This window comes from Halichoeres trimaculatus, unplaced genomic scaffold (assembly GCF_033239565.1).
Source record: "Halichoeres trimaculatus isolate MK-OKI-2021-1 unplaced genomic scaffold, fHalTri1.1 fHalTri1_scaffold_2, whole genome shotgun sequence".
NCBI lineage: Eukaryota > Metazoa > Chordata > Actinopteri > Labriformes > Labridae > Halichoeres > Halichoeres trimaculatus.
The window spans coordinates 26066667-26083242 of record NW_027437180.1 but is presented as its reverse complement, the minus strand read 5'-3'; the positions used below and the strand labels follow the sequence as shown (position 1 = coordinate 26083242).

General features: G+C 38.9%; 1 protein-coding gene across 4 annotated transcripts in view; it reads right to left on the bottom strand.

The window, feature by feature from the left end:
* Positions 1 to 16576, bottom strand: part of gab1 (GRB2-associated binding protein 1) — a 58068-nt gene that overhangs the window by 18960 nt on the left and 22532 nt on the right. For 3 of the 4 annotated variants that reach the window (XR_012599539.1, XM_074686717.1, XM_074686728.1), the window contains exons 3-4: positions 1062 to 1190; positions 419 to 584 (exon numbers count right to left, since the gene is read on the bottom strand). Coding sequence is in view for 3 of the 4 variants with exons in the window: in XM_074686717.1 (XP_074542818.1) it covers positions 419 to 584; positions 1062 to 1190 (295 nt within the window). In the remaining variant the exon portion in view is untranslated. Of the gene's footprint in view, positions 1 to 418; positions 585 to 1061; positions 1191 to 7579; positions 7827 to 16576 lie in introns of those variants that run through there. The other variant, XM_074686736.1, reaches the window with a different exon arrangement.

Here is a 16576-nt window from a genome sequence, read left to right as displayed (position 1 = left end):
AAACACCTATTAGGAGATAAAAACACATGCAATCCTTTGTCAAAAATGAGCTTGGATAATGTTAGAAGCAAGTCAGCTCAAGAAGGAACAATGTACATGTTTGGTTTGTGTATTAAGATGATCATTTTTGACTTTTCACAGGTTGAAATAAGAGATTTGTCAGGTGAATTTGGCTCATATTACGCCTACTAAGGCATTTATTAATATATAAAATAAGCCCCAGCAACCAAGTCAGAACTGATGTCCTGAGAATCTTGATGCATGGCACAAAATGTAAAACTCAGAGTCAGTAAAAAACCCTCTGTCAACTTCCTTTAAGTGAAGTTAAGGTCTCAGCTTAGATCTAACCAAGATAAAGCAGCATGGAGGCAACACGCAGCAGTGATGTGTATCTTACAAAGATAAAGCCTCTCCTTACCATCATCAGTGGGGTTAAAACCACAGATGTCACAGATGCAGCGAACCCACTTATTCATCTCCTCTTCAGTGTCCGCCACCAAGTAGAAGACACGGTCAATGGTCTTAATGTCGAAAATGAAGCTGTGCTCCAAGTCTTTCTTGTTGAACGTCAGCCCAGCGTCCACCTGAAGGGACAAACGACAAGTCTTGTTATAAATTTTACATATGGGTCAAAAAGAAATGGTGAAAAAAAATTGAACAAGCCTTGAAAAAACAGAAAAATAAGTCACAATCACTATTCTGTCAATTGAGTTGACTGTAAGAAAATCAGTCAACAAATATTTAGATAAGAAAATCATTAAGCTTATTATAGTAGCTTAAATATCTCATCTGCATGTTTGGCTTTAGGGATGAAAAAAGTGTATTCCTGTATCAACAGCACAAGACAGTCAGGTTTTTCAAAGTTCATTTTGATTAAAAAAAAAAGAAAAGAAGCACAAGTCACATATGTTATCATTTAGAACAGCCAGGTAAGTTTATTACTGTACGGGAGACCTGAGCAGTGATCAAATTAAGTCAGATCTGTTAATAATTATGATTTATTCATGTAAAAAACATGTAACAGGATTCCTATGCAGACCTGCATTTTTACAGAACCATACCTGCTCACACAAGTTGAGATCAATCACGCGAATGGGCTTCTTGGCATGGTCATTCTTGTAGTACTCCAACACGTCTGGGTCGCCTGTCAGACGGCCACTGCGAAGAATGAACCACCGCTTCTTCCATGCCTGCAGGGTGAACACAGAGAATGAGGCCAAAGGTTGCATGTGTGTTCTCACAATGACAGCTCCATTCCCCACTGACCACAGGCCGGCCGAATGCTTTATTTTCACAGTTTAGCCAATGCGTCCTAGCATAGCTGGTGTCTCTGTGTGCATTCTGCAGCAGCTGCATGAGCCAGAGGGAAGAGGCCTTAAACCAGAAATATGTGTCTGGGATAACCAGAACAAAAGCCACATAGTTTGGTCTAGCACCCAGGCTGGGATGAATAACCAAATCTTTAAAAAGCAGCGAGCATTGAGGGATGTAATGCCTGTGAGAGAAGGGCACCACAAGAAGACAAAGCAAATACTGAGGTAAGCAGATGATTTATGACTTTATACGTCAATAAAAATGACCCTTTAATAAAAGACACAAAAATTTCCTCAATATGCGAAACCTAATGAAGTTTAAAATGCAGAGCTACTTTTATAGCCAAAAAAACAACCCATACAGAATCTGATTTTGACATACACAGCGTTTACATCAGCTTTTTACAGCCCTTAAAACCAAATGTAAAGCCAGGGACAGAATTGTTTTGGTGCTTAACTTATATTGTAATTTTTCCTTATGTTGTTCATTTTCTTATTAAGAGAAAATTCCCTGCGGCAAGAACATAAATAAATACTGACGTTTTGGGTTTCATGAGCGTCAGATTTGTGATAGTCATTGAATACCATAGTATGTCAGTTTTTTCTGACAGCTCAAAATAAGCTCCCCTAAAAATAGTGGTGATATTTGACAAAAAGACAACAAACAGAAAGAAAAGATAATATCTTTGGACACTTTCAATTAGGGATGTCCCGATATTACATTTTCACTTCCGATACGATATCGTTACAGCAGCATTAAATATTGGCCGATACCGATAATAATCCGATACAATATCAGCATTAAACATGCATACTTAGAAAAGGCTTGAATAAGTGATATTATTCAAACAAAGAACGGTAGTCAGCAACTGTAGGTATGAGGCAAAACTGACCCATTTATCATTATCCAATGGGTAACAGAAACTGCTTATATCAGAGATTTTAGATGCATTCCAATACAATACCGATACTTGTTTTTTAGCTGATATCGGACCGATATCCGATATCAATATCGGACTTTAAGAGCCACTAAACTTGGTAAGAGTGTTGATGTACAAAAAAGGAAAATGCATTACAAAAACATGTCTAAAAAAAAATTGAACAAATGTGACGTATCAAAAAAAAAAAAAAAATCTGATGATTGAGGGAACGAAAGAAACTTCCCAGGGCTGCATGATCTCAGTGGTGGTTGTTTTTTCTAACATTTTAATCAGATCAGGAGGCATACCAGCAGAATATGTGGAATGCAAACAATTTTTTGTCGCTGGGTGTGATTTGAACGGCATTAACAATGCTGTGGAGTTAAGTTTTTTTTTTTCATCCCTCGGCTGTTTTTCCCTCTATGGGGAGTCCTTTGTTTCAGGGCCAAGCTTTGGACTGAGACAGCATGAAGAGCATCAAACCTTTCCCTCCACAAACAGAACGAAGAAATAAGCAAACCTCCAAAAGCCCCCACATTTAAAGAGCTGGAAAACACACACACACACACACACACACACACACAAGACATACAGGAATGACATGGACAAACAATGCTGAAACAATAAACACCATTCATGTCCCACACTGACATATTGCACTCACACATGCAGCACGTTTCACACTCTGCACTTCAAAAGTACTGTTATATAATCACACACATACACACACCCACTCAGTCCAAATGAGGCTTAAACCTATTTAACATACATCTTTTGAAGCAGGCAAACTGAAATACCAAATTCAACCACAAAGCTGAAGTGAATGTGCAAAAACAACACTGATGGCTCTGTACTGTGCTGATGGGACAAAGAATGGTGGGTGTGGAGAAGGAACCTCTCACTCTCTTTCTCTCTCTGGCACATGACAAAGCAGTCCTGGGTCAAGTTATCCTGTGGGGAACAGAAGGGCCCGCAGCTTAGGTTACAGTGAGGCTAGGCCCGCCCAGTGTGGGAGTGTTGACAGCATGGTAAGTTGTACATGCTGGAGACAGAGGCAAGGAGTGAGACCTGTTTGTACGTGCGTACTTCACACACATGAAGGAGCAGTTTGTTTGTTTTTTTAAAGAGCATGAGAAATGGTGGAGCAGTAAGAGTCCAGAGGTAAAAGAAAGCCTCATAGGCTGTAATCACATCACTGAATAACAGAGGTTTGAAAGAGTATTGGTACAGTAATATATCCAGATACTTTTACCTGTGATAAATTATCAATATATCAACACTTAAACATCATTTTTCTAAGTTAATATAAAAATATTTTTTTTTAGGTGAGTTGGAAAAAATACGTCCTCCGCACATCCACTGCGGTAGATAGAGCTGAAGAGCTACTCCACGGTATGTTGCCCATAAACTGTACCATAAATACTAGTGCTGCACGATTTGGGGAAAAGGTGCGTTTTGCGATTAGGTAGACAATACTGCGATTGCGATAAAAATAGTTGTGTCATGATGAGTCTACAGACTTGCTTGGTTATCATGGAAAAAAATCTGAATTGCATGTGCTGACATTGCGATTGCGATTGCGATAATCGTTCAGCCCTAATAAATACAATCTGAAAGCATACTCAAAATACTTAATGACGTGGGTTTTGATACTGTAAACATCAATGTTTTCTCTCTGTTCTTGGGTCAGTTAGTTTAAAATCATTTTAAGTTTGATCTGTACAGTGTGGTATACAGATAAAATACTTATCATTGTCATGTTTTGTGCAATATTCAATTTTTTTATGAGTATCATTGGTGACGCTAAGTGACATTTATGAGTTTTACCAACTGACCACGTCTTTCACTAGGGATGCACGATATTGGATTTTTGGCAATATCCGATATGCCGATATATCGAAACCCCTTTTGGCCGATACCGATAATCACAAGTTTATTTTTTTTCACTGTAAAGAAAGCTAAGTCTATCCTGTACTGGAATGTATATGTTACTCTTATTGTGACAGTCTTATTTGTTTAGAAAGAAAGAAACACACATAAAACAAGACAAAAAAACATTTGATTTTACCATAAATAAGAAATGTATCATTTTTTAAAACTCAAGACATTCAGTATTAAAATACAGAAAAATAATTTTCTTTAGATCACATGAACTTTGAATGTACAATGCATTTTTAAACATAACCAAGTTGCATTTGATTATTTTAGAGCTACTGTAACAACCTGGTGACAGACACAGAGCTCTGCAGTGCAAATAAATGAAGTGCTACATTTTATTTAAGGAGCTTATTTTTCAGATGGAAAATAATACTCCTAACTAAATAGCACATACGATTTTTTGCCTAGAGTATCTGTTGCTAGTATCTGCAGCCTGTACGAGTACCAATACCTTGAAAAAAGGCTGGTATCGGTATCGGGACATCTCTAGCATTAGTTTAATGTCGCAGTAGTTTAAGTGACACCTGTTGCACATTATGTTTTCAAATTAAGTATATTGAACATTGCATCTGACTTTCATTGTATCAAACGCAAAAATAGAAATGTTTCAATCACAATATTGTGATATCATCATATTATTGTATTGTGACCCAACTATTATGATGCAAATCATATTGTTTTTTCTTGCCAATACTCACCCCTACTGAATAACCAGTGTTTAAATAGCTACTGTGTCAGGCATAAGTCTTTCACAGGATGTAGTAATCATCGAGCCAAACTTTGAAAAAGTGGCTGAGATTTATAGCATACACTTCTAATTTTGCAAAAAGTGTCAGAGAAAGTATGAGACTGACATGATAAAAAATGTGCCTTGACAAAAAGAGATATGATAGAATGACACTTTCAAGGGGAAACTCTCAAAGAATATATTGTAGTCACTTATAGTACCAAGAATTGTTCAGCATTTGCCCCTTCTATATGCTCAACATAAGGTTTAACTCATAAGCTGTGCTAACAGTTTTCAGGAGTTCAAAAAAACAATCACTGAAGTTTGGCAGTGCCCGTGAGGTTAGTATATTTTTGGCCTTTTAAGTTCTTTTTTTTAGATGTTTTTCAGCAGATAAAGCAGATATGATGGATTCAATGTCAGATTAAAACCCATTTTTATCAAGGACAATAACAGCACCACTAAGCCAACCCGACACTGTAGACGGGAAAGTCCTCACTATTTCATTCAGATTCATGATAAATGTGGCTCAAATTTCACAGTTTATATCCAGCATGTTTCCTGTAGTGAGCTAGCATAAAGCAGCTCATTCAGACAAACAGAAAAAAACCCATTCGGTTATATGTAATGGCTGTAATGGCCCAGCATGTATGTATGAGGGTTGATATACAGCCCCACACTCACTCAGCATAAGTTTATAAAAAAATCTCTATGTCAAAGTAAAATCAACAAAGTTAATGTACAAATTTGTCTATTTTTATTCATCCAACAGTGGATTGTTGTCCTGATCACTGAAGAGTTTGAGCCAGACAATGCTGATACATATTTTGCACGGGTATCTAAAACAGACCCAAAAAGCTGGATTCAACATTAATTTGATGTACTCTTGTAATGAATTGGCAACTTCCGGCTTTCTCAGGCTTCTATGTTTGTAAACAAAAAGAAAATAAGCATATATAAACTAAGTGAATCATTATTGTATTGGCTTATTAATGTTTAAATGTGGGATGAGTACATCTCCAGTGCTGACAGGAAATGTAATTTAACTGTAAATCTCAGCAGTGGATTTGTCAGGAACTAAAATTGAACATATTGCAAGTTATTGTCTGAGTTGTTGGTGAATCAAGCGTGAAATACCTCCAAACTGCTGAACTACCATAGTTGCCTTCCTGCACAATGCTTCATCCCTGTATAGCAAAAATACCCCAATCTACTGGGTGGCGTTGATGACAGGGTATAGAATTGAGCTGAACAGATCTGTCTTATAGATTGATCCTTTGCCACTGATGTCTGATCCGACATGATGCATCTGTATCAGACTTTTACTTGATACCAGGATCAGATTGGTGCATCCCTAATGAGAGCTATCACAAAAAAAAGAAAAAAGATAGCAGAGATTAAAGAAAAATAGATTAAAGTATGAGATCAACACTCAAAAAAGTTAAAGTACAAATGAATTAATGGACCAAATTCAAAACATTTTACTGTTTATTGCATTATATTAGTGTATAAATAAATTGATGAGATAATAGAAAAGAGTATGCATCAACAGCAGATATTCAAATGAACATTATATAAAGTGATTGTAATGTTATTCCTCATGTCCCCTGGTGGCACTAGCTGTAAAAAGAAGCACCTTTCAGCCCTTATGAGAATCTACATCCACTGTTTCTGCACAGCCACATTAGCATGCCAACAGACAGTAGTAGCTATTAGATGACAAGCTGTGTGGTAGCTAAAGCATCTCTCCTCCATCTGTGGACTTCTCACACAGATTTCCTCATGAACAATTCCACACACTCTCACTGTTTTATAGCACCACATTGTGACCCACATAAAGCACCAGACACAAGCATAAAAATAAACACCTTCAAAATGAAAACACTAGAAAGAGTACGACACTGCAGAACAACAACTCCTAAGTGTCCTTTAGTGATAGAATGACAAACACAGCTACAGACACAGAGAGCAACACTAACCTGATAATGTGTCTCATTGACATGCACCAAGTCACTTACTTCAGTTCAAAAAACACAAAACATCAGGAAACTGGGAGAAATCAGTTGAAGGCAGGAAGTCACGTAAACATTAATTATAAAAGATCTGATTGCCTTTTTCTGCCACTTTATTTTTGATCCAGAGGGGGCAGGTTCAAAGTGTGTTGGTGACCCTAACCCTAACCCTTTACGCTGCCTGAGGTCATCTTTGCCTTCTTTCAAAAGAATTTGATTCAAAAGCAGGAAATATTGTTTGACAGCTCCTGAAACTGAAATGTAAATAAATTTCTCTTGCACTTTATCAGTCAGCTTATCCTTCACACCTCTGAAATGCTGCAGCCGGTGAAATATTTTACTGTATGCATGCATGCAGCTTCTCGTTTTGAACTACTGGAAACCTGCTAACATGGCCGTAAAATTTCTGCCGTTAATGACTTAACTTGACTTTTCTCCAAAAACTTTATGGGGTCAGATCTATTGCATCAAACTCCACCTCAACAATCCTCTTTCACAACAAAAAAGAACTGCACTTTCACCAAACATTATGCTGATCTTTTAAGCAACATAATTTCTTTAAGTGCACACACAAACCATAAATGTAAACTGACCCACTACCACAAATCCCCTGTGGAAGAGTATGCCTGGTTGTTTTCCACTAAATGTTAAGTTTTTTGCTATACGTACCTCCTCTTGGAGCTCATGAAGAACATATCATAACACAGACATCTGGTCCTGCTTTGTGTTTTTTATATCCCATGGTAGCCGGAGTTAAATTAATCCCAACAGGTCCCAACCAGACAACACGATACATCCACTCAAGCCCTCCTAAAACACCAACATATTCTGCTCACTCAACAACCACAGAGCCCACTTCAGCGAGCAGGAGCCCAGTGTTCGCTGTCACAGTGTTGGGAATGGGACGGCATGGGACGAGACTGGACTGGGATGGGGAGGGCTCCCCCCAGCATGGCAGCTGTCCCCGCCAACCCCTCGCTTTCTTCCCCCCACCAAAGTCATCACCTCCCATTTTCCCCGAGCAAGTGCCCCCTGATAGGGTAGGACGCAGGAAGACACCCTCTATTCGCCCTCTGAAGTCCTACATCCTACAGGGGGGGCCGGACAGAGAGGGCATTGAGGGTCTGACTAAGAAGATGAGGGTGGGTGGGGGGATGGGGGGTTGGAGGAGATGCCAACTGAGTGGAGTCACACAGCCATCAGAGGCCTTCTGACCCATCATCAGTGGAGCGTGAAAAGGGCAGAGGATGTGGCAGAGAAGTACATGAAGTGCGAAGGAGGTGGATAAAATGCAAAAGATGGAGACTCCAGAAAATGACAGAAGGAGAAAATGTACCTCAGGATATCACAGTAAAAAAACAACACAACATTTATATCTTTAAAAAAACATCGGAGTAGATTCTGGACTTCAAAGTTTTGGCACTTTGGCCCTAAATCTACTCATGCTTACTGAAATTCACCTGCTAGTAATGAACCACCAAACACAAAAACATCCCACAGTTTCCACTCTAATATCTGCCAAGTGCTGGCAAAAGTTTTACAGTGAGTAAGCAGAAGCATGTATCAACATTTAGATAATACCACAATATAGAAAACCCATTAAAAACCCAGAATACAAGTTTCACTTCTTTCTCTAACACTACCAAGCTGCAGACTGATGCCTCAACATGACTGTCAGTAAAATAGAAAAAAAAAGAGAATGACATTGGACTGTGATTGTGTTCTGATATCCTCCCCTCCTACCTATTTGACCACCCAAAGATGAACCACCCGTGCAATCTTGTCAGAACATGTCGATGCCCTGTAGTTAATAGCCACCATAACATGCATTACTGTAACATAAAAAGCTTGGACTCAGTTAAGAAGAAATCCACTGTAAGAAAATGATAAATTTAATGGGACAAAAAGTCATACTATGTTGATAATAGACTTGGCAAGAGTCCCAAAAAGTACATGACGTTCAGAATGAGTTCTGCTTTAGCCTGCAGCTGCTTAAAATAAAACTGTGTCTGAATAAAGACTCCTATTACGACAGTTTGATCTAATTTATTGGTCTAGATATGTTTCTGCTGAACCTTCCTGTCAGCACCACTGAAGCTCCTCCAACTTTGGTTTTACTGCGCTTTAAAAGCTAATTGAGCTTCATGGTTTAGATAGCTTAATGTAGCCTAAAAAGCCTCTGAGTGAACTAATTGCTAATGTGAATGTACTGTCGTCACAGGCTGTTAAACTGCATACTTGAACTCGTCCTCTATATCTCGAACGGTAAATGATAGAGAGATGGAACAGTCAGTCTTCATATTACTGCTGCAGCACAGGGTCGTGTCTTTTGGACAAGGACAGGTGTGTTGTTAGTATGCCAGCTGGTTCATGTATGCTATTCTGTGTTAATGCAGGCATGACGTGCCAGCTTTGTGCGATAACTGCAATGATTGCCAGGACTTAATAGATGTTTTTCTGTGTTATCTAAGTTACACATAGTCAAAAATAGTCTTGAAGCGTATTGAAAAATTAACTTAAACATTATGTTACATATTTCAATAGACAGAGAAAGGCCCTCTATTCTATTCTATTCTATTCTATTCTATTCTATTCTATTCTATTCTATTCTATTCTATTCTGAGAACTATAAAAATGACATCTTGTAATGTTGATCATAATAAACTCAGACAATAAGAAAACATTGCTGTGTTTTCCACTAGGGATGGGTACCGAATTAGGCACAGGTACCGGTCAAATTCTGTCAAAAGTACCGGGCACCAATTCACAGAAAACCAAAAGGTACCATGTTTAGGTCCCTAAATGCATCCTTGTGACTGTGAGGGAGTGGACGAGTAGGTGATTTTCCATGCTGGACATGAACACAGCATTGCAAGGTTATATACTGGAGAATCAATATATTAAATGTTAGAAAATTGAGATTTGATTATTAAACAAATTGATATTTTTTACCACATAAACATAAAAAAGTACAGAAAATTGGTACCATTGAGTACCGGTACCAATTGCCAGGTACCGGGCATCAGTACCATATCGTTCCAAATGTGGAAGGTACCCATCCCTATTTTCCACACATACACAATAATTGGAGAGGTATTACAGTACATCCTTCCAGGTGATACACTGACTAAGATCCACATCACCTGATAAATATAAACCTTCTTCAACTGCTGTTTAAAAGTTAGAGAGAAATGGTTACTCTCATGTCATTCTGCACCATCCTGCTTTGGGGTCTTTGCAAAGTGTTTTGTCATTAATACGTCTCGCCTCCATGCACATCATGTAGACTCAGTGCATGCAACATCCATGCAGAATGCATATTAAAAACAATACAGAGCGGAATCCATAAGCAGTACATTGGAGGAGCACTCTGTGATACCAGGGCTGTGCATGAATCAACCTTTACATGAGACTTTATCATGTGTCAAACTTATTTTGAGTTCTCATTTTAACAGTTAGAAAGAGGAAAGGTATCCATAAAGTTAGACAACTGCAAAACTGAACGACTGATTTGACTTCTGATTCTTTGTGACTGCATGTAGAAGCCATTTGATAGCATTAGCTGGGCTTTTCCCGTTTCGCCCATTGGACAGACTGGATGCCTAGTTAGCACTAAGCAGCATGAGAGTGGTCGGGCCATCTGTCCCGTCTGAGTGGGCTGTGGGTAAATGACCTGCACCCCAGCTGCACTGACTCATACTGACTAGGACAGCCTCACTGTTTGTTCAGAAAAACACAGAGCAAGGGAGAGCACTGGGTAAAGACGGGTGAGAGAAGGGTAAGAGTTTGGTGATTTTAGCCAAAAACTGTCTGATATCAACGACCGGACAACACAAGGAGAAAACAGACCACCTTGTGTGGTCAGCTGATAGGATTATAATTAGAAACAGATCTCTCTTGCATTGGCTCTTTTTTCACACAGTCCACTCACTTAGGCAGGAAATTAAACGTGACACTGAGCTCAGCTGTGTGTGTCAGTATCTACCCGTGTGCTGTTTGGACAATTCATAAGGAGGGCGCTGAGAGCGAGGTAAGAAACGTGTAAATGAAGAATCTGTGGCCTTCCTCAGGATAAACCTAGAAAATTAAACGTGGGATTCAATGCTTAGAACTACATTAGAGGACACTGAAATGTTGGTACATTCTTTGCAATAGCTTTATTTTATGATACTTAAAAAGCTTAAGTTAAGATGGTAACATGCCTGGAAAAAATGGTCCTTTGAGATTCAGTGTGCATAAAAGCCCTTGAAATGTTTCAGAGGAGCACAGGGAGGAGTACACAACAGTCAAACCACAGAAAGAGTAATCTTTGAACTTGACTTATCAAAGTCTGTGAACAAAATCCCTCTGCCTTTCAGAAATGCTGGGTTACATCTAGATAAAGTTCAGGGAATACGAGTGACATTTTCCAATCATCTGAGCAGATACTAGAATATTATGTCGAAGCATTTGCTGACGCAGGGAAGCCCAAAAAATATTTTCCATGACACTGCAATCTGACTCATGCAGTAAACAAATACGCAATCCTGTGGACCCGAGAGCTTCCCAAAGCCTCACATAGGCCGCTTCAGGACTGTAGGACTATTCTGAACAAAGGCTGTTCTAAGAGAGGAGTGTCCAGAGCGTCAGAGGTTTTGGCGCTCATGGCCTTGGTGACGAGGTCTGCACTAGGAGAAGGAGGGGAGGGACAAAAGTGCCTTTATGCTTGGTGCTACAACTTGTATAAACCAGTCTTTGTTAGCTAGACATGACTGGGATTCTTGCTAAACAGCTATTTTTACATCCTTGAGCACCACAGAGGGCAGTTAATGTACAAGTAAGAGTGCATGGCCTTTGGCTAAGTGTGGCTGCTCAGCCAACGTCATCAGCCCTCCTCTGCTTTCTGGGAGGAGGAGGGCTAGCTTCCATAATAGAATTGGATGTCTGACATCCAGCATCACAGACAAAGGTTAAAAGTCGTCTCAGGTTTCTGGCTAAAATAAATTTAGATCTTGATTTTACAGATTTATGAAATCTTAGTATCAAACATCCTTTTTTCTCCCACTTCAGGGGATGGTGCCTTGGCTCTTAAAACCCCAAGGTCCTCTACTTCAACATGGAGGTAAAATACAGCAGAAATTCAAAAAATCTCTAAAACCACGTAACAAAACATCATCTGAACTATGCAATCTGCAAAAACAATCTTAGATGTACCTGCAGGGAAAAGTAATGCTATTCAAAAAATATCTGAGGCTATATTAATATTCTAGGATATTTATCTGTAAATGGTCTTTGTGTTTCTGAGCTTTATAAAAATGCTAATTATGGACTAATGCACAAAAGGTTTTATTTTTTCACTATTATGCATACTCATACAGTTTTTCTCATTTTGTCCCTCATTGCAGAAAAAAAAAGGGTCACAGTAGACAGGAAGCAGTAATGTTCACCTAACTTAGAAAATACTCTGTTATTGAATAAAGGGAATTGATAGAAAATACTTCATGCACAATGAAATATCAGCAGAATAATTGATTTTTCTTAGAATATTCTTTCTGTCTTTGAGTTAATACTATTTGTATGTTGGAAAACAGCGGCTTGGAGAGTCACAAAGCTGCGTGTTTGATGTGGAGGTTACACAGTTCCAGCTATCTTTCAGTAGCAGCCTCCAATCCAAAACACTAACCGTCATCACCAAGACCATCAAAGAAAACAGCTTCATTTCGATTTCTATCAAATAAACACCTTCAACATCATTCTCCACACCTGAGAAACAACAATGAGCCTACCTTACATCAATCAGAGCTGTGTTCATTCTGCCTTGTAGTATGTCTGTTAGCAGTCATGAGCAAGCAACATGTTTATGCTCCTGTTTGCGCGTCCTGTCTTTATCATGTTTTGCAGTGTGTGTGAGGGTCTGTAGCTTGTAACCTCTCCCTCCTCTGACTTCCTGTTCAATGTAATCAGGTCGTCCCAGACCCTCCCAACCGCCTGGGCAAACTCAGAGGGGGTGGGACAACAGCGCATGCAGGGTGTTTACAAAAATAAAGAGGGGGTGCACCCCAACACATGACAGTGAAATCCTTACTTTCTCAACAAGGTAATGGAGGTGTGAATATAATCCAAGGTGGAAATCAATCTGACTCTGCATTATTTCAACAACTCATACCGTCAACAATTACTCAATAAACCTTTTTTGGTTCATTTATTTGTTTATTTTGCAACAAACAACAATGAGCTGCCCAAGAAAGCTTAAAGTTAGGAAGGGCCAGAAAAGGGCCAGAATTCAAGCATTGGTGGTTATAACCAATTTATGCTGTATCACACAATTAATGAATTTAAACATTAAAAGGCATTTGATGAATAGAAACTAATATAAAAAATGTGCCTTACAGGATTTAGCGTTTTATGAATTTGACCAGCTCAAACTTAAGAGGTAACTTCAGGGTTCCTTATTTCAGGTGCAGGTTTAATCGAGGTGAGAGACTAGCTTGTCAAAAAAAATTTGACATCTCACCAGTAGATTTGCTTGACCACCAATTCTCTTTGTCTGACATCCTACTTCTACAGTTTAACAGTTTCATTAAGCGGACACTTGGCACTAAGTGCAGGATTTTTTTAAATAAATAATGTAGAATAATCTACTGCTGCAACAATATAGTTTGACCTTCAACAACATTCAGTAATTAATGCTAAAAATTCACTAAGAACTGAGTTTTAGAACTTCTGATTCATTCTATCTCTGAGGACAAAGAGGAGAAGGGTCAGCTTAAAGGCTTAAGTGTTCCCTGAACAGATGAGACATCTCTTAAAAGTAGAAAGGAACTCTGTGGATCATATCAAGTTAATTGGTAATTCATTCCACCATTTAGGCACAACAGAGGAGAAGAGTCTGGCGAGAGATTTGGAGCCGCGCTGGGCTGTGAGCACCAGGCGTCTTTCACAAGCAGAGCGTAGTGGGTGAGAAAGACTGTAGACCTGGATGAGGGATCCCAGGTAGGAAGGAGCCGTTCTTGTCAATGTTTTGTAAGCCAGAAGAAAAGCTTTGAATTTGATTTGAGCAACCACTGGAAACCAGTGAAGAGAGATTAACAGCTGGGTGACATGCGCTGTTTTGGGCAGGTTCTACTTCAATAGAGATAAGACACAGGAAAAATGTAGTTTTAGAGATGTTAGTTATTATTGTCAGACCTTTTGTGCATTTTGGAAAAGAAAGTGATATCACATCTTGACTTACACTTATACTCATGTTTATGATCAGTCACACGCTGTTTACGTCACTCCATTCATTCGAACACTCACAGTGGCTCTGGAGTGATTTATCAAGTCGATAACCTGCTTGAATGGACCGCTTCATTTCACCTCCTCTGTCTGGGTAAGTGAAGTCAGATAACCAAAAGATACCAGGGTATTTTGAACACTCTTTGTATTATAGGCCTCAGGTGATCAACTGGACCGTCAAACTACTTCCCCTCCTCCTCTTTTTGTGTTTCGCCCAAACAACATCCTGTGTGAAGAGGAAATCAAACAAAGAGAGGTGAGGACATCAAAACAGAGGTTCTAACTTCTTACAATACAGAAATGCAGCTTTGTCCCTTTGTACCAGCAGCAAAGTATTCAGTTTATCCTCATCCTCGTTGCGAGTGCGCAGACCTAAAGCAAAGTCCCTTTCCTTGTGTTTCTTTTTCTCATCTGAAGGCTTCATCCTCTTCCCTGGATTTGGGTCTTCCTCTGCTTCCTGTGGGGACTCCAAGATTCTGTTTCCTATCTGCACCATAAATAAAGAGGGTCAGAGATGCCCCAGCATGGACCACTTCCTTTCTGGGCCTGCAACACAAAAACTCTCCCTTGGCAGCCCACTGACCCCAGGCGCTGCAAAGATAGCTGGCCACAAAGAGCGGAGGGCTTTTCAGTCAGGGGATAAGAAGGGCTCAGAGAGAGCATTATACCCAGACCTCTACATAATAATGAGCCACTGCTATGAAATCCACTCTTCTGCTTTGTAATCCGTCTGAGCATGCAGCTTACTGACTATATTCAAGTTACCTATCAGCTACAAATGAGACAATAATGCACTATTCACCATGTTTAGTAGGCACATCTCAGCACAAACAAAGCTGATACTGCCAACAGTCCTGAGGAAATTGAGGCACACAGGCTCCATCTTTCTGCAACAAAAAGTACTTGGAACAAGGCTTTTTAACTCCAACAACAACAGTGCAAAACTCTTTCACCTTCAGAATGAAATCAAACTCTCCTCTTGGCACCACCAATAGAAACTGAGGCTCACAACACAATAACATGCTACTGATAGATTCAAAAACACCAAAACTAGAGTAACAGCAGCTTCGATGTGTGTACACCCTACTATGTTCATCTTTAAAAAAAAAAACAAATCCACAGTGCAATGTGTGACTCCTTATCACTCCATTCATTGTGTCTGCAGCCCAGTGCGGCTCCTCAGTGAGAGTCAACCCCTCATTTCTCTTCCCTCCAAAAGGAAACAAGAACTAATCTTTGTTAAACTGAAACATCACATCGTTGCTTTGTGTGCAAGCGCCCCGTCTTCCCACTCAGGTCAGAGACACAACAGTGAGCATTTCATGTCTCATTTCTTCCAGTAGAACTGAAGCTCACATCCAGAATTCCTCAGAAACTGCACATCCACTTCTAATGGACTACAAATGTCTCCACTTGCTTCAACACGCTGGAGCCTCACGCATGTGTTATTTGACTACATTCTGCTTCAAGTTTTAACACAAAATGACTAATTATTGATTACAACACACACAGGTTTTTGTGAATTATGTGGGATGTTGTCACATTTTAATGACTGTGCTGCTTCCTCATCCTGTGGCTGCAAAATGTGCAAAATTTTAGTCATGGAAACACAAAAATCAAGTGTTGGATTGAGTATTAGAGTTATAGGAGAGAAAATGAGGAAAAAATAAACACTTATCATAAGCACACAGAGGAAACCAGTCAGCTTTTTTCATTATTTAGTATTTAGCAAGCTCATATTTCCTTCTATCACCCATTTTTTTTTCAAGCATATTGCAAAAAAATAAACTCCCAGGTGTTTATGCCTTATTTTTAGTAGAAATGTCTTATAAGATGAAATATGAGCCACATTTACCTGACAAGTACAGAAAAGTGACTTATTTTAATATTATACATCATATAATATAATCTTAAAAAAAAATCAATGCCTGAATTGAGTGTAAAGACATAACAAATCTTCAGTTGGAGCAAAAAAAAAGTTTGCTTGACAAGTTTCTTAAAATGAGAACAATGTCTTTTTATAAGAAACTAAACAATTACATGAGAGATAGAGCATGAGAGGAACGTGTGCCCAGGGAAGGAGCAGAGTCTTATTGGAGATACAGACCAAAACATATACCAAGCATTTTACATAAGATGGTGAAGAAGGTGAACTTCCTCATTGGCTCCTGAATTCTAGATGACAGGAAGTGTTCTTGATTGAAATCCATCTGATTACACTCTTTTACAGTGACTCAATATTATTTAAATTTGGAATTAAAAAAACGATATATTGACATTTTGTGTTTGTCAATAATGAAATCAGGATTCTTTGTCATTTCTTTTTTTCTTTTTCCAAATTCAAATTCTTTATTTCAATATTTGTTAATAAACTGGGTTGGAAAAAACTTATTGCAGAGAGTAAAATGA